At 35.4% G+C, this 20,015-nt stretch overlaps 1 protein-coding gene across 4 annotated transcripts in view; it reads left to right on the forward strand.

Moving 5' to 3' along the window:
- Nucleotides 1–4,835: 4,835 nt before the first annotated feature.
- The window catches only part of LOC131065155 (SWR1-complex protein 4), a 120,091-nt gene continuing 104,911 nt past the window's right edge, over nt 4,836–20,015 (forward strand). For 3 of the 4 annotated variants that reach the window (XM_057999601.2, XM_057999607.2, XM_057999615.2), the window contains exons 1-2: nt 4,836–5,226; nt 5,297–5,386. In XM_057999601.2, coding sequence (XP_057855584.1) covers nt 5,113–5,226; nt 5,297–5,386 — 204 coding nt within the window. In that variant the 5' untranslated portion in view covers nt 4,836–5,112. The remainder of the gene's footprint in view (nt 5,227–5,296; nt 5,387–20,015) is intronic. The other variant, XM_057999594.2, reaches the window with a different exon arrangement.

Raw genomic sequence — 20,015 nt, forward strand, 5'->3', positions numbered from 1 at the left:
ATGCAAATGATGTAAGACTAATATGAAAATGTGATATAGCTCCCACCAACTAGGCTATATTCGGTACCCATGTGCACAACTAATCATGTAACTAATCTCTCACAAATGGAGAAAAGGAGAAAATCATTAAGGACAAAACTCCTCTTAAAAAAAAAGGGATAATGCAAATCATGTACAAGTGAACTACGAAGTGTTGTATAAAGGTATCATCATCAATACCCACCAAGAACCATAACCATCATGAGAATCCAACCAATAGCTCCCTCGTGGGAGAGAAAGAGAGAGAGAGACTATGTGGCCCCCTATAATGAATAATTACTTTGTGAGAATGGTAAGTGCCTAAATGCAAAACATGATCCAATGCTTACAAACAACTCATCTTCCCTCAGGAAGAAACAAAACCATGTATAGGTGCAGTTATGCTTCCCATTCAAGATATGCTTTGAAATATGGAAGCATGAAGAATGATGATGGTGTCTCTGAAAAATTATCACGTGTCTTCATGTCCAAGTGATATGACGATTCCACAATCCAATCAGGTACATTCCCAGTCAATAAAGAAGGTGACAAATTTGAATTATGTGGAAATTGATGTATAACAAACTCCAAAGAAAAATATGCTAAAATGTGTCCTCCAATAAAATCTAAAAGACAATGATAGTCCTGCTAATTAGGAATGGTGGAAGTCTCAAATGAATCTGGATAAGAAGTAAATGAAAGTGAAGGTGGATCAACTATCATTGAAGAAGAATCAGGAACCTCTTAAATCAATTGCAACCTCATTTGGAGTCTCAAAATACTCCAAAGTATCAAATTCCCTAATATTATCACAATCAAAGGGTGTCCTCTTTGAAGGGAGAAGAGGCACGTTGCAACATGAAATATGATCATTTGGGAATAATTGAGTATTAGGATCTCCATATAACTCCCAAATTTTAGTCCAAAGAGCATTAGGACACTCAATATCAACAATAGACTCCAAAATGTCATCAAGTACATGCATAGAAATAACGCCTAAGGCATGAGCCCTATTGCATTTTTGAGCAATATTTCTACAAGGTGTGCAATGCGAGGAATGAGATAATAAAAATATGGCAATAAATGAAGCTCTCTAAGATGGGTGATAATTCCATCTCTACAGTGTCTATAGTTCCCCCTCTTTAAGATGATTAGAGAATGATGAATTGATAAACCCATTGCATACTATGATATTCTTCAAAATATCAAAGATGGAACCATCACAAGAATATAGAAACCTCCAAATTTTATAATTATCTAAAAATGAAGACCCCCCACAAATTATACTTCTACAAGTATTAGGATGTCCAAGTTATCAAGAAAATGCAAAAAAGATGCAAAAAAACTCAATAGATAGTACCTGGGGTTGAATCTAGAAAAAGTGCATGGATAGAATCATGGAGCTCCTCAATACCTTTCTGATGCCATGAGAATTATAGAAAAGTGATTGTGGCAAAAAGTTATGAGCTCGAGGGTCCAAATAGAAGGGTTGACTTCAAGCTACAAAAAGTACTAATAAATATCAAAATCAAGTAGATTGACCTGCACCACTACGGATTTAGAAAAACCAACTTTCCAATAATATACGAATTTCAAAAATTGACTCTGATGCCCAAGATATGCTGTGGAAAAAAATGCCTATATGGAGCCCAATGAAAAAAGAGGGGGCCAGATTAAGCCCTGGGTGGATTGACCCATGCTCATTAATGTGACTACCCTGCTTCAAAAGGCAAATATAAAAAATCTCTATTTTAGCAGTAGCTCAATTATCCAACATGGTAAGGGGTTTACAAGGCCATAACCTTTGACACCATGTTGGAATGATGAAGAACCCATAACAGAGCTGCACAAACTTCAAAGGATCGACCAAGAAACATGCTTTCCACAAAGAGAATGTTGCAACAAGAGCTTGCATGAACATGAGATTGAATTACTCAATGAGATATGAAAATTATTCAATTGATATGATACAATGTACAAATGATCCTTGCTTATATTGGCAAGAACATGAGGTAGGAGTACACGAGATGTGGACATGTGTCTTAATCCTATGTGACATGAAAACTACCTTGTTATAAACATTAAATGCATGGTGCATACTAATAAATTCCCAAAGAAAATATTACATGATGAGAGATGACTCGTATATTCTAGAATGCCATCTAGGATAACCAACATGATCCTATGAACAATATTAAATGACAAGTTACATAAAGCAAATTTATGATATGACAACTAATTGTCACATATGCCTAAGTAAACTTAATACGTGAATAGGTTCCAACTAAGAACCAGTTAGGATAAAAGCATATTCACACCAAAAACATCTTTAACATCTAAGGACTTGGCAACACATGAATAGATTTTAGAGATATCATACATTTAAAAAAAATTCTTCCTACCAATTCCTATCCAAAATTGGAAGAATTCTTGTATTTGTACTTGGTTTATCTTCTTTCCAAGGGAAGAATGTTGTTTGTAGGCATTGGACTATATTTTGTATTCAAACACTCACTAGTTTTGTATGATATGATACATTATGGGGGACTATATAGTCTCTCTCATTCTCTCTCATGGGGGGATCATTGATTGTAATTTCATGATGGATGTAGCCCTTGGGGGTTATCATTTTAGGTCTTCCATACATAATCTTTTTTTGTATCTTTTCTCTATTTTTGGAGAGGAGTTTTGTCCCCCTAGGTTTCTCCTTTTCTTTATTTGTGAGAGAGTTGCATTGTATATGGGTACCTAACATGGTTTTGTAGTTGAGACACATCATAATAATCTTGCCTCTTTGCATACTCATCTACTCCCTAAGTTGCACTTAAGGGGGGGGTGCATGTTGTTGTGAGTAAGGTTTTGTACTTGATAAAGGTGTTGTATCTCGCTAGTTCTTGGTAGGGGACTTATTCACGTAAATTAAGTTTACTGACGTCTTAGGTGTCATTCTAGAAGTTTTAGTTGTCTAGATAAGAATTTATCTATCTTATCTTTATGACTTTTATTTACTTTAAATTACCCAAGTATTTAAAATTTGTGATGTTAGTCAGTCATACTACATCACATGTTGCATTTACAAGCAAGACATCTCATTGTATAATTCATATTAAACCATCAACCAATCTTTCATAATGAAGTTTGCAATTCTTGCCAATTTGTCTCTTGTGCAAGTTGTTTTGATCTAACAACATATCTTGGGGGTGTTGAGGAGTCACCATTAACTCCTACAATTAAGTTGCATGACTTCTCAATTGTTAAAATTGTGACTCCATCAATACATTGCCTTAATAATAAAGAGTATTTATGTTGGCATTGTAGGAACAACTCAAACAAAATATCTAATAATATTTCAAGTTTGTGAATTATCTCTGGACATGATCTCCAACATCTTCTCAACATATCATTTCCATCATAGAAAGGTGAAATAAAACTATTCAAACAATGAAATCAATTTCCCCTTACAAATTTATATTTGCTTGCAAATCACTATAAATTTGTACCTGCACTTGAAAATTAAATTGCTTTTATCCAGATCTTACTACTTGAACATTCAATATGAATGTGAATCTGTATGCATTCACCATAATTGGCCAGGGTGAAATCTTCCCACTAAAACTAGTAATCCTGTAGAGTATTCATCCTATAGTTTTGCTAGAGCAAGATGCTCAAACTTCACAATAAGATTTAATACGATTAAGATCCTCAAGTGGGCTCCTTCAACCTTTTTGTAAACCTTTGATAGAGATTTTCAAATTTTATAATTAAAACCCACCTTTCATTAAAACAATAATCTATTAGACATGCATAAAGTGATTATATATTATTTTTGCTTTTTGGACCTCACTTAAGTAAAGTTAATTAAATACAAGTTGCCTGTAGCAATAATTTAAGGTAATTGATTTAATTAATTAAGTTATTCTCTTTTTAGTTTCTCGAGTTAGCCTATGGAAATAAAATAGGCTAAGGGGTCTTCCCCAAACACCTAGGTTAAAGAAGGGGACAATATAAAAAAAGCCTCGGGGCTTGTAGGGAACATGGACGCTACAAAGAAAAATGTGGATTTGACTTTGGTTTCTTTCCAAAATCAACTCACTATTCTTCTTAAACAAAGTTATGGAAGGAGGGGTAGCAAAATCACAACTCTATTAGAAAGATTCCAATGGAGAACCAAAGACCATTTTGGAATCCAAATAAGGGTGGTGCTTAAATTTGCTAGAAATTTCAATCAAAATCATGATTTAGGGGAGAGGTGATGGAATGGGGCAACTTGAGAGTTAAAAAGAGTAGGTGGAGTTGGATCTCAACCAAGCTTGAAATTTGAAGCCAAAATGATAGAGAACACATTAGAATTGAGAGCTCTCACATGTCAATTTAGAATGTCAAGGTCACCCTTTTGTAAAGGTGGGTTGTTTATTTTGCTTGGGCATGCCACCTAAGTGAGCCCTCAAATACTTGAGCAACCCCACCACTTGAAAGGTGAAAACATAGTTTTGAGCAAGCATAAACGTACATACACAAGACAAAGTGTTGGAGAGGGCAAACCAAATGCAAGGAAGGGTCATAAAGGTTGTTTAAATACTTCTATCAACATCAAAATTATTGAAAAATAATTTTATTCACACCACATATCATAAACTAAATTACCAAATCAATAATAGATCTTGAATAGTTACCCCTCTTACCCTTATTATTTGCACACATCCAAATAAACTTATAAATAAAATTATAGAAATAATTTGAACTCTAAAATATATAAACTAAGATTTACAACTTTTGTGTAACAAATATAGCACCTCTATACTAGTCATTAGAGACGAAGGAAGTAAGTAGCCAGTCCATAAAATAAGGTAAAACTAAGGCACTTTACCCTTACAATTTCATTTTACAGTTCGAAATTTAAGTCTCTCTGCGCCATTACACGAGACCCCTAGAATTTGACACACTAAGTCTGAATTTGAAAAAAAAATACAGAAGAAACCTGGTCCATGAAGGTGAGGAAAATAAAAAGCACAAAAACAAAGCGAACGAGTTAATTAATTCATAAAACCAGAGGTTATAATTGCAGATGAAGGAGGTGTGAAGAAGAGAGAAGCAATGGCGGATGCGAAGGAGATATTAGGGCTTCCAAAGGGGGTAGTTCATAGTGTTGACAAGCGTCCTAAACCCGTAAAGGAAACTCCTAAAAAGCCCGATGGCGTCTCTCGAGAGGTACTACAACTGGTAGCCATTTTCTTCATTTCATCTTCAACTTTTTAATATTTTCTTTGGAAATTTGCAGGTGTACGCGCTCACTGGCGGTTTGCCTCTTGTCATGCCCGCTTTGGACATCTCTAATTTGAAAAAACGCCCTCCCTTAGATTCTGACAAGGTATGAATTTGTGAGATTGCAGAACTTCTCCAGTAAAATGTATAGATTTTTTTTTAATCAACGTTTGGATCACATTGTATCGAAAGGAACGTATCATAGTTTCATCACAATTATACTCATACCTGGAGTGGTAGCCTTGTAAAGAAAATATTGTTAAGCCAAAATAAATAAAATTCTACCTAAATTAACGAAACATATCCGTAGTACATGTCCAGAATGGCATTCCGCAAACTACAGCAACTGATTTGTTCCCTTGCATTCAAGTGTGAATGCTCAACAGCATCTCCGACGGCTGTTTGAAAAATACTATAATAGAATTCGAAATAGCAATTGATATAGAAAATGTTTGATAGCCTCTTCAAAAACTAAGTTCCATTTTAAAATGGAGTGGAGTTGAACGAGTACTTTCTTATGACGGCCTATAAAGTTGGTTGAATTCAATTAAATTAAGGTTTTACTTATCGAAACTACTGAAAGAAATTTGGATAAAATGAATAAAATATTAAAATGCCGATTGTATTTATCTTAGTTTGTGTGATAGTAATAGCTGGAAGGATGCAGAAAGCAACTCTCAGCAATCGGCATAGTGGCAACTCGGCTACAAACCCGTCAACTTGGTCCTAGTGTTAAAGCCACTATATTACAGTGGACAACATCCAGACAAGGGTGGTTTCAAGTTCTCAGTGAATTTTGATGGAATAGAAACCCATAGAACATGCTTTCTAAGCTGAAAGATGTTCCGAGCTTGATCCTGCATTCCCCAATGCTCTGTTGATGTCAGGGTGAGTGTCCGTGTTTTACAATCTATTATTAAAAAAAGATTTGGAAAGTTTACTACATTAAAGTGTCTTAAAATTTTAAAGCAGATCGCCCAGTCTTGCTGTAGTTGTGTAAGTTGCGGTCTTGCATGCGAATATAATGTTATATCAGAAATTGAAATGGGATATGATAAGTTTTTTTTTTGGTCGGTAATAGTGATTTTTTATTCATATTCAAAAACATCTGAAAACGGGTTTTTGGCCTGGCCTGAACCAGGTGTGGCTACAAACGAGGAGCCACCTCCCCACTCAAATACCTAAAGAACAAAGACCCATTAACAAGTCAAGACTAAACACTACATTCTAGCCTTGTCTTTAGAGTGCAATCTCAGAAGCATATGACAGCTAATGTCTTGCTTACAGCATTTGTCGCTCTTCCTTTTTACTACATGCCAGCCCTCCTCCATATCCTCGTCCTCAACCTGTACCTGTCCATCTACATTCTGACCTTCCTCCCCCCTACTTTGTGAAGACACATTTCCTTAAGAATCCAAATGCTGCAATGCTGAAGGAGTTTCCACTTGCTTCACATTCAAGTCTTGACAAGCATTAACGCTGTTCAAAACCGGATTCACATTTTCAGGAGAGGTCCCAGCTGAAAGGGGAACTTTAACCAGTTCATTGGAAACAACTTTGTATACAGTGAAAAATGATGATGAAAATTTATTGTAAAACCATAAAGATTCAACCACAGTAAAACCCCAGTTCTACAACCAAACATTCACCATACACCAATGAAGATACCTAAGATCATGCTAATCAACAAAATAAAAGCAATATTACTATTCACATGTTAAGTAGGGTTTCAATCTCCATTGTCTCCTATCTCCATTGATCTTGTTTATTATATTTGCTCTCAGATTTTATGTGTGCACAAGAGCTCAACAAAGAATGAATTGTGGTTGATAGCTTGATTGCATAAGATTGATTGATTGATTTGGTGATTAGGGTTGATAATGAAGGAAACATCCTCTTATATAGAAGACATTTTAGGAAATGGAGGGATAAGATTGAAAGGTGAAGATGATATATGGTCGGCTAGGATTAAAGGGTAGGTAAAAGAAATAATAAAATGATGAAGGGGGTAGGTAAGAAAAGAATTAAGAGATAAGTGACATGTGTCATAGAAGAAAAATGACCTAATTTTCTTTGCTTGTTTTTGAGGTTCTTCCTTACCCAAGAAAAGCCAGATTTTGTCTCCTTCTTTGAGTTTGTGCTCCTTTGTTGATCATGTCTTCCTTTATAAATTGTTGAGTTCCTTCCAATTGTTCTTTAACTTTGTGTTGAATTTGTCTAATCCTCTTAACAAATTTAGATGCTTTAGTCACCTCATTATCTTACCCTACTTGTTCATCTTGTTTATCAAAAGCTACATCATGTGGATTAGAAGGAAAATATCCCGAACATGCTTCAAATGGTGATTTATTAGTAGAAGAATGCAGTGCTCTTTTATATGAAAATGTATGGAAGTGATTCATCCCATCTCTTAGGACACTTACTATTATACCCCCAGATGAGCTGTACCAAATTCCTGTTGACCACTTTTGTTTGGCTGTTTGTTTGTAGGTGAAAGGTTGTGCTTTTCTTTAACTTTGTGTCCATCATGCTCCATAATGTAGACCAAAACTTGCTAACAAACTGTGTATAATGGACTTAGGTAGCCCGAATGTACCTAAATATTTCTAAGGAACATTTCATTTGCTTCTTTTCCTGTGACAGTCTCTTTACAGCCATTATATTGCACATATTGCTAAGTCTGTCAACTATCACAAATAAGTATCATGCCCATGTCTACTCATAGGCAGCCCTCTTTCAAAATCCGTAGAAGCCCTCTCCCATGGTCTTGTGGAAACAGGCAAAGGCATATGCATTCCATCTTTTATTGTTTTAGGTTTGCTAGCGCAACACAATTTACAATTTATAACAAACCTTGCTACTGCTTGCTGCATATTGGGTGAAAACATGTACCATTGCAAATCAGCTATTGATTTTCTAACACCAAAGTGACTGACCACACTTGCACTTTGGAGGTATGCACCTCCCTCCCTCATCAATAGAAGCCTTTTATATGGCAACCCATCTTGAAGATGGAAATCTTCTTCCTTTTTTTTATAATTTCCTATGATAGAAGTTATTTATATTTTTCAACAAAATCTTTATCTTGTGTATATTCTTCAACATAAGCTTCTTTTTTGAAAAGCTCCAAGTGAGTTGCCATAGCCATCATTGAAATAGGTGGCCTAGACAGCATATCTGCTACAACATTGCTAGTTCCTTTTTTATATTTGATTACTAAATGAAAACGTTGAAGAAATTCCATCCATTTATGGTGTCTTGTTGTAATTTACTTTGTGCTTGCAAATATGTAGAGGTTGGTGGTTAGTATGCACAACAGTTTCTTTAGCAAATAAATAGTTCTTCATTTTTCAATTGTCTAAACCAGTGGGTATAACTCTTTATCATAATTTGTCAGTGTTCCACGGGGACGCGTCCCCCCCCTTTTTGGGCGCGTCCCCCCGTCAGAAACGTCTCAGGGACGGGGGGACGGGGGCACGACGTCCCCCGCCGTCCCGCCACCGCCACCCAAGCGTCGCCGGGACGTGGAGACGTCCCTGCGTCCCCGCGTCTCCCAGGGAGACGTGGAGACATCTCCTTGGGAGACGTTTGGGCGTCTCCCAAAGAGACATGGAGATGCCTCCACGTCTCCTTGGGAGACGTTTGGGCGTCTCCCCGTCCTTCAAGAGACGTGCAGACGTCTCTCCAAGGACGGGGAGACGCCCAGACGTCTCCTGTCGCCCCCACTTATATGCAATGTTTAAAATTAAATTTTTTAAAAAAGGTGAGTTTTTAAGTTTTTTGAGGGTTAAGGAGTAACTCTAATTGGACGTGGGCCAATAGAAAAATAACACCCGACGCCTTTAGAAAATAATAAAAGTATTTTTGGCCTCGCGGGGCGCTGCCCCTCAACCCCGCCCTGTATCACGAAGGGGCGCTGCCCCTTGACCCCGCAAGGAGCGATGCCCCTTGACCCCAACTTGGGGGCGCTGCCCCCAAACCCCCGTTGAAAAATATAGGGGGAAACCACGCCGATAGAAGTAGGGAAAATCTAACCTCCGAGTTTGATTAGGCTCCATATAACAACACAACTTAGAAATCTTGGTATTTAGATTTAGTATTTCAAATTTCCTATAGTCTCATTTGAAATGTAATTCTTACACTGTAATACTGTCATACATCTTTTCAAAACTAGTTTTTCAAGTACTATATGTATATGTACAAGTATATGAGCACCACCACCCCGCCACCCCCCCGCCGCTGTCCCCCTGCCGTCCCCAAATTTAGGCCCTTGGTCCCCCAGTCTCGGAAACGCGTCCCCCCTGTCCCCCCGTCCCCAACGCCTGTGGAACACTGAATTTGTGTAACCTGTAACTGCTGAAGTAAAAATCTTTGAATGATAACATATAGGCTTACCACCTTGAAGCAAGGCAGCAACCATTGCATAGTCACTAGCATCTGTTTCTACCTCAAATGGCTTTTGTATGTCAAGAAGAGCCAAAATAGGAGCATGACTTATTTTATACATCAACGTTTCAAATGCCTCATTTTGTTCATTACCCCAATTAAAGTTCTTCCCCAATGATGCAATTTGATGTAAAGGTGCAACTTTTTATGAAAAAGAAGGAATAAACTTTCAAATTGTGCAGCCTCTTCAAAACTCCAAGTTTCTGTAGTATTTTTTTGATGTAGGCCAATTTACAATTGCTTCAACTTTTGATGGATCTATGCTTAATTGCCCGTGCTCTTGCCCTCTGCTCCTTGACCTACACCCACAATATGCCTTAAATATACCAATGCTTTTTTGCCATTTTTTATTTTACATAGAATTCAATTTCTTTGGATCATCTGATCTCGATTAAAATTGTTTCTCCATTTTTCCTATTTGAATGTGATGTTGAGCAAACTTGGTTACTAAGGATTCTCCAGATCATATGTAAAATGAGAACTGTTGATAGATATCATTCATACATGTTAGAAATTAGTGCATTCCATATAAATAATAAATTAACATACTAATGTTAATTTATTAAATAAGTTGTTGGTATCTAATAATGTTAGTTTTGGGAGTTATTTTCTCATAAGCAGAGTAGCTGGATACTCCTCTATCCCTCCCTGGGTGTGCTTATCCCTGTATCTGAAACGGATACGTATCCGATATGGCCGGAATACACGTTGGATACCGTATCCACGCATGCCCAAAGAACCTTGATTTTCCAACTGTGTCAAATACTATGTGATTTAAATTTAGTTTTAAAATTTGACATAAATTCCTAAAATTTAATTTAAAAAAACTTCATTCATGCAATTTTTTAAAAAATATTTGGCATAAACAAAACCTGCACCAAATGAGAAAGACATATGAAATGTTTTTCTATTTCAGCAATCTATTTTTTTTGGGTTATCTTCCAATGCAACACCTCTATTTTTACATATTGTAAATTGTTAAATCAACTTATAATTATGTGTCTATATTGCTTTCGAAGTAATGAAAATCTCCTCTAATAACTTAGAAAATTGTGTTAAATATATGTGCATGTTTTTTTTTATGAATGTCGTATCCAGCTGTATCCATATTAGGGATCTTAAAAAATTGCCTTATCCATATCCAATACCACATCTGTATTTGTATCTGTATCTGTGTCGACGCAACTTTGTTCGTAAGTAGATTTGTATGGGAAATGAAGGCTTTATATGCCAATACATTGTAATGAAAAGTGTGTAATGGTGATCGATTAAATTTCTTATTGAGAGTTATCTCAATCTTCATTATGGTATCAGAGCAGGTTTTCTTGCAAAACCCCTCTGCAAATTTGGCCTTGCCCATAATAAAATTGAGCAGTGCAGAGAACGTGCAGAAGTCTTCACATTCAATAGGCTATTCATTCTTGCTGATAGCAGAAGAGCAGTGTAGACCATGTGCCATCCTGCTACCAGTTGTCTGATTGTAGGTGTAAATCATCCCATAAAGCGAATGATTAAACCTTCCCAAACTTGCAGTTGTTTTCTAATGCTGCAGCACTTGTATTCAAAGCCTTGAAGGAGCTTGGAAGGGATGTGGACCAGCAGCCTTATTTGATATTTAGTGGTATGATAAGGTAATGGCTTTATTGTTTACCTTTCAGAAGTAACCAGCTTGTTGTCTTCTACCAATTTTTGCGTGGTCACTTCATATCTGCACAATCATTAAACTGTTCAAGAATGACATCGTGAAGTTAGGGATAGTGACGATCACAATTGGAAGGATATTTATAGTCAAGTTCCATTGCCTTGTTTGCAGAAGGGTACAGAAAAAGAGTGTGTGATTTGCAGTTGAAACAGAAATACAAGAGAAGGGGTCACTACTTGATTAGTGAGTGTTTGCTGTCCAAGTTTTAGTCCTCATTAGGCGGATTGTGTAGAGGAGTATATAGTGTTTTAAAATTTTTTTTTTTTGCTTGTGCTTGTGTGGAGATCGAAATTATTTGGTTGGGCTCACAAATTGCAAATGAGAATTTTAGTTTTATAAATTTGAAGGCAATGATAAGTAGTTTGGGAGGCTTTGGAACTATTACTTGGCCACTTGTATCTACAGAAACAATTGGGTGATTGAAAAGAGAATTTGATTTGTTAGAATCTCAATAGGATGCAATGGATGGTTGATGATCTTTGATTATCTTTCCAGTCAAGAGGTTAGTTGTTTGAACCTTTTAAAGTAATTTTTTTTTGTTGTTGGGTAAATCAAAGCATGTGAAGTTTTTTTATTGGTCTATTAATTTTCTTGCAAGTTTCATGAACTTGAAAGAGGGACTAATATTATTTAAAAGGGTTTGCAACATTTGAATTGAATGTTAAAAGTGCGGAGTTACACAATGGTGGTATAAGGGTGTATAGATGCATAAGGGGCAAATTAAGTTTTTTTAATAGTTAGAGGTTTGAAATTGTATGTAGATTTATAAATTTTTATTGTAAGGGTACATTTTGTTGGCATATGATGATATGATGATAATGTATGTTGTCATTGATGTCAATAAATACAGGTGAACCGGTATGAAGATTGGAAGAAGTTGTTATTGATGTTCAAGTAGGAGAACCAGTATGAAGAGATGAAGTGGACTGGTGTCAGGGTTTCACTAAGTGTGACTACCGGTTGGTAGTCTCAGCTTTAGGGTTTCCGGTTTGGCAATCTAGCTTGTGCAATGGAACTGGTGACATTTTGTGATGAGTTAGCTAAGAAATAAGGATGAGATCGAGATGCCATGTCAGTTTTGTGCACGCGAAGGATTTCCTTGAGGATCTTGCATGTGAAGATCGATTGCATTAAATGTCTACCTCGGGAATGAACATTCTTCTTAGCAGTATGTGTAGAGAGCGGGATGGGTTAATGATTTCCATATGCGGTGAAGAATGGACGATGCAGATTGACTTGTGATCTGTTTGAGATTGTTTTATTCTATGCAAAGTGTGTGAACGGTCAGGATTGGACCGCTTGTAATCGTAAACCTAAAATGTTTAGGGTTTATGCTATCGACCTAATTTGTTGTCTATAAGGTCGATGAGTTTTGATATTGTAAGTGTTGGCAAATGTTGTGTTTGTATTCAAGTGATGAGATACTTGCCAGACCAGTGAGTGGAAAACTGTAGAGTGTGATTGCAGAGTAGAGGACCTGAAAGGGATCTGCCTTAGCATGTAGTGCTGTTATCAGATCAGAGCTTTACCTGTTGTCTTCTAACCATTTCAATAGTAGGAAAATCCCTTTACTAGGTAGCTTTAACAGGCTTATTGTAAATCCTCTAACCAGGTGACTCAAGATCATTGAGTTCTTCAAATCCTCTAGCAAGGTAACCTTTAACAGGGTTTCAACCTTGAACAAGGTATATAGCCATCCCTTAATTGGGTGATCTTTAACAGGATTGGTTCCTAACAGAACCTTATTGTAAAGTCTTTAACCGGACTAGGCTCCTAGCAGAGCGAGCTTCAAAAGAGTTCAAAAACAAGCTTGTGGGTATTCATCCCCACCGTGGTTTTTCCCATTTGGGTTTCCACGTGAAAAATCTATCTGTCATGAGTTGTGCATTTTTCATGTGATGATTGTGCAGTCTTTGTTTAAGTGATTATGCATGCAAAGCTAATGGTTATGGTGTTACTGATACAACACATGCATATGTATGTTGGTGAAATAGTTATCAAGTGTTGAATGTTATTTCAAGTATTCAGTTTTATTGGTTTAGATGTCTGAAGTCTTATTGTGTTTAACTGGTATTGCCATGCTTAAAGTTCAGTGATGAAGACAACCAGTTAGCATTGTTTTAACTTGATAAGTTGTTGAGAAGTTTTTGTATGTACTGATTCACCCCCCACCCCCCCCCCCCCCTCTCAGTACCGATTAGGGTATTTGTTGTTCATCATTATTCATCACATTTTCAGTTGAAGCCGATGTCCACTTAGTTTGTTGAAACAATGTAGCTTCGGTAAGATAAATGATTGAATGAGAGATAAATGAAGTCTCTCATTCAATCATTTATCCTATCGTTAAATCTACATACTAATGGTAGACATCATAATCATCTTTATCATTGATCAAGATATGATTGTATTTGCTATGCAGTGATTGTAATCGGTTCTGCATATCTATTCTAGTTGTCATATGACAACACTAATTAGTGTTGTCATATGATAACTACAATAGTTATCGTCTTAACATATTTTTGCTCTTATACCGATCCATAATCGGGTTACATTTACCATCGATTATCACGAAATAGCATTAACCAATTAGTGATCGGTTAATGATAAAATGCATTAGAATCTAACCGATTTATTATTGGTTACAATGATAATCAAACTGCATTAAATCACAAACGGATTGGCATTTGTTATGTATCGGCATTGACATTAACTGATAGTTATTGGTTTGCTTTATGAAGAGGCACCATCCTTGATCAAGACATGTCTTGATCGGACATGTCATGAGACATGTCCGGTCAAGGCATGCGTTGATCTTACAAGGCAATGCCTATATATGTGCCGTGAAGCATGCTGAAGATATATCGAAATCAATAAATATTATCTACAGCCACCTGCAAACAAAGAAGTTTCAGTTCATAATCAGAAATAACTAAGAGAGCACACATTAATAGCATTGAATGTTGTCTAAGGAATTAAAGAAAGACAAAATCCTTAACATTCCAATTTTTGAACATAAATTTGAATATTTTTACATAGTTAAACTTTATAAAGGTAATGTAAATAGATTAAGTCTATTTGACAAGTTTGTTGGAAATGACTTCCATACATGGCAGATTCAAATACAGTCGTTACTAATTGAAAGATATTTGGGACATTGTTGATGGCACTGTAACAAAACCAATAAATGCTGATGAACTCCAAAAATGGAAGGTCAAAGATAAGAAAGACTTGGCCATTATTGGTCTTGGTTTATCAAAATTCTGGGGCCTACTTCCATTATGTGGACCTCAAAAAATCCTTTAAAGAGATCTAGGAAATATTAAATGCTTTGTTCGGATCTAAAGTTGATAGTGCTGAAATAACCTTAAAGAAAAAATTATATGGGTTAAAAATGGAAGAGGATGGAGATATAGTATTTATTCTTTAATAAATAAGTTGGCTGGTATAAATGTAGAAGTAAAGGAAAATGACTCAAAATCCATAATCCTAAATAGCATGCCCAAGAGTGTGTCCAATAAGGTGTTTACTCTAAGCAAAATAGATTTAGTTTGGAAAATGTTATATCCACACTACTTGATGAAGGAAATAAGCAACATGTTCTAGAAGAAGTGTTAGTTGCGCAAAATCAAAACATGTGACAAAGTTTAAAAATACAAATGGTATATGTTTATAATATAACAAGCTAGGGCATGTCATATTAAATAGCAAATAGAGAGCCCAAGAATGTGTCCAATAAGGTATTTATTGTAAGCAAAATAGACTTGAATTTGGAAAATGTTATATCCACACTACTTGATGAAGGAAATAAGCAACATGTTTTAGAAGAAGTGTTAGTTGGACAAAACAAGCCCAACAGTTCCTACAAGAAATCAAAACATGTGACAAAGTTTAAAAATGCAAATGGTACATGTTTATAATATAACAAGCTAGGGCATGTCATATTGAATTGCATATAGGGAGCATGGAATCTCCATGATGGAAAGTTGTAGGACAAGGCCATGATAATTTAAGAAAAGGAATATACCTCTAGTGATGAAGATGATTCTCATCAAAGTGACAGAATATTTGTACTAAATATTTCTGTCTATGTGGTTTGTTTCCTTACCCTATGTCAGCACTAAAGGGAGGAATGTTAGAAATTAGTGCATGCCTAATAAATAATAAATTAACATACTAATGTTAATTTATTAAATAAGTTTTTAGTATTTAATAATGTTAGTTTTGGGATTTATTTTTGTGTAAGTAGTTTTATATGGGAAATGACGGTTCTACATGCCAACACATTGTGAAAAGTGTGTGATGGTGATCGATTAAATTTCTTACTGAGAGTAATCTCAATCATTATCTCATTCCCTAAACTGTTAGATCCTTCTCACACAATTTTGAAAATGTGTTCATTTGATTTCAATCCTTTAATACATTATTTGGTTGGTGTACTATGATAAATTATGTGTTTTCACTATGAATTCCTTCATTTTCTTTCTTCATCTTGCAAGGTCAATGGGAGATATCTCCATGAGGGGCTGCAAAACAGTTCCCCTTACAAGGATTTCTCCATGTTCAATTTATGGAAAATATTGCTTCTTTTCATTGTGAATTGTATGCATAATTCCTAGAGGTCTCTATAGTTGTAATTAGCAGAGATCGTGTCTTTTCAATGTGAATTGATGATGCCTGCAAAAAGTACTGTGCATGAAAATGAAGGGAAAGAGTCTTAAAAAGGTGCTGTTACGTTTCCAAAATCCCAGGATGAATCTTCAAAGAATCAAAAAAAGGTTACAAAGGAGACACAATGGCACTTCTATATGGAAGAATCATGGGTACTCAGTGAAAACTTAAGTGACTGTGATATTGACGGGCACAAGAAACCACATGTTGGATTGTAGCTAAATTTTGTTTCTCAATTTAAGAAGCAAAAGATGCACCAAGAAACAAGTAAACAATGTGGGAAGTTTGTGTGTATCTTGATGTGGAAGATCCTAGCAATACGAAAGAAAGAATTGGAAGAGCAACAGGAGTGACACTATCTAAATTTCAATTCAAAATATATACTTTGTTTGATTTAGCCTATTAGAACATTTTTTTTAATTAAATGTGAAGGATCTATTGGGGTCCTTGCCCCAAAATAAAAAGAAATAGTTACAAAATTAGTGACCTAAAGATTGAGAAATGAGAGACATACTACAAAACAAAACAAAACGATATTTGGAGATCAACCTCCAACAAAAACCACCATCCATCCAAAGACTACTAACAAGGCTTGCAACCACCAACTTCCTGCCCAAAAGGAACACATCCTTGATGCCATTTCCAAGCACATCAATCGTAGGAAACTTAATACCAGAAAAAACTTTTATTTGCTTTATGATGTCACTAAATTCCTTGAGTCAAAGTTGACAAGGTAAATGCACTAGACACTTGCAAATGCTTGGGAGTGAGTCACCGTTAGGTTTTCTACAGCTCTTCCTATATCAGTATCGAGGGCCTCTAACTCTTGTAATTCCCTATTTCCTATAGGGCTAGACTAACATCTTCCATCTTTGTCATCTAATGAGCACCAACCTCTTTGAAGAACTTGTTATATCCAAAGAATTGTTGCATAAACTCAAAGGCATCCATAGCTATTCCTAGTGGACTAGTACACAAAGGCACATGAATTGCAATTGACTAGGCTAGCAAAATTCCAATTTGCCATACAACCTATTATGTAATTGAAAGACAATCTGATGCTGTACATGAAATTTGTGATGTTGTTTTTGGAAGACCCTATCTATGGGAAAGAGACCCCACATTTATTCAAAGGGAGCCTGAATATTGATTACTTAAGTTTAAGAAATCTTACTTGACGAATCCCTATAAAGAGAAACCAAAGGATTTCCTTTGTGTAAACGAGTTAGGCTGGATGCCATAAGAAGTTTGATACGTCGGTGATCAAGCCTAAAAATAGGGGTCTGAGTATGGAATCCAATTTACAATGCACTAGATTGAAACGAAAGAAAATGGGAGAGTTTTAGACACATTTCTTTACTCACTATTAAATTGCTAAATGTCAAATTGTATAGTTAGTTATTCTTTGAAAGTTATAAAGCAATTGTAGGGGTTTTTGGAATGAGTGATAAGGTATAGTTTATTACATTGCAACTTGCTATGTTAAGAAAAATGATACTTTTACAATATAACCATTAAGAACAAGCATCCCTTGCCCTAGGTAAATGATCTACTTGATCATTTGCAACTTGTGAAGTACTTCACCAAATTGGATTTAAAATTTGAGCATCGTCAATCTTGGATGAAAAAAGATGGCGTATGGAAGAATGCTTTCAAGATCAACCAAGGTATGAATAGTAATTACTTCCTTTTGGCTTGTCTATTGCCCAACTATCTTCTTGAGGTTGATGAATCAGTTTCTATATAACTTTTTGGATTTGTTTTGTGATTTCCAACTTGATGGTATACTCATTTCAACTATACATGGAGGAGAATTCACAATAAATTATAAAGAACATAAAGAGGAATTAGTTGCTACTTTGAAGAATTGTGCTTTTGCTTGACAATCATTGACATATCAAGGTTATGTTAGTATAGTCGAATTGAGAATTGTTCTAGCCAATTTATAGGCTGTATGAATTGGCTGATACCTTTCAATTTGTTGGTGCTTCTTATTATTTATGAAAATTACTAGCCATTTTCCTAGGATTGTGACTCTACTCCATGCATTGGCATCACACAATTTGTTTTAGCCATTAACAATTGGCTTCTGAGAATGGGAGATGAGATTTGTAAACTTCTTTTCGAGAAGAAACAAGACATTATGATTTTTGACGGGTAGCATTGTTGATGCAAGGGGGAAGCTTGGTATGTTTTTACGCTAAGTTATTCTTGAGAGTTAGGTGAATTCTCCTACTTATGATAATGGGTTTTATGAACTCGTACAAGGCATGAAATGGAAGCAATGTTTTTTGGGTGATGAAAATATTATTTATAAAAGTCACCAACGATTGCAATAATTGCAAATAGAGAGTAAGTTGCAAGCCTTGTCATTTCAAATGTATGAGATTCTTAAATCATTATCGATTATGTGATTAAATATAAGAACACAACAATATATAAGATAGTGGATACATTATCTAGATTCTAGACTACAATTAACTAAGATATTTGCAACAAGTAATATTATGCGATTGGAGCCATTCAGTCTCGAGAAATGCAAACAACAGTATGCATAAGCTCCAAACATGTAGGAAGTTTTTGTTGCACCTTAGAATGAAACTTCTGTTAGTTGATAGATAATTTTCTTAAAGAAGGTTTGTTCTGCAAAATGAAGCTATGCATATGATGATGAATGATGACATAATAGGATTTGACTCACGAAAAAGAAAGAGATAATGCCAATTTCCATTGTAAATGTACTCAAGAAAAAGAAAGAGATAAGCAACTCAAAATAAGACCTTAAGAAATGTAAGCTTAACAAGAGGGGTAATTGTAAAGTGTTAAATTACTAATCATAAGAACTAAGTGCAAGTACAAGTATCCTTTAGAGGACCTTCTAAGGGGCATAGGGACCAATGGTGGAAGATGGAGGTTGGGATAGGAGTCCAACAGTTTCACATTCTTGTAAAAAAGCTATATTATTGGATTTGTGAGAATTCATGGCTGTACTTGTCCCAAATGGATCTGGGTTGGGATCTAGGTCTAAGTACTTGTGGGGTATGCTTGGGTCATGTATAGGTGAACTTGGAAAAACAATGTATTTAAACAACCCATTTTTCAATGTATAAATGAATTAATGAAGGATTTTAACAACGTCCATGAGGCCAACCAGCCTATGGGATCTTCAGATAGGCAACACCATAGATAAGGACAAAAGTCCAAAACAAACAAATTGCAAATGCCATGCCTACTTGATCTCCCTTTCCATTTGGATCTTGGATCTTCAGCTATGTATCTTGATCAAGGAAGCTGCAATTTTTGTTATCCTTTCTTCTTCAAATAGCTTATTCTTTCTGTTTTGTTGTCTTGTAGGATAACACCAAGCAAAAGCAAAAAAGAAAATAAATAAAAAGAATGATGGAATGTTGTGATTTTTTTAAAAATAATGCATTTTCATTTCCATTTACTTTTGGGATATTGGGTGGAATACTAATTTGGTTGAAAGTTCCAATTAATTTGTTATAAAAATTGACACTAGATATTTTGATGGTTGCTAGGTAGGTGCCAAATTCGTCACATAAAAACTTGAAATTGAATATCCATGCATGGAGCTTTAGGCATTACTTCGGGAAGGGTTTGTGATGTTTGTGATAGTGAGTGGTAGTGCATGATAGCTTAGTCACCCATTTTATTTATGGCGAGCATCTTTCCTTCAGTTGGCAAGGTTACACATACACATCCAACCCCCTTGTATTTATAATTTATGTAATATATTTAATATATATTTATATCTATATATGATTAACTTATATAATATATTTATTTAGAGTATATACACATACACATCCAACCCCCTTGTATTTATAATTTATGTAAAATATTTAATATATATTTATATCTATATATGATTAACTTATATAATATATTTATTTAGAGT

The sequence above is a fragment of the Cryptomeria japonica genome, chromosome 1, assembly GCF_030272615.1.
Source record: "Cryptomeria japonica chromosome 1, Sugi_1.0, whole genome shotgun sequence".
NCBI lineage: Eukaryota > Viridiplantae > Streptophyta > Pinopsida > Cupressales > Cupressaceae > Cryptomeria > Cryptomeria japonica.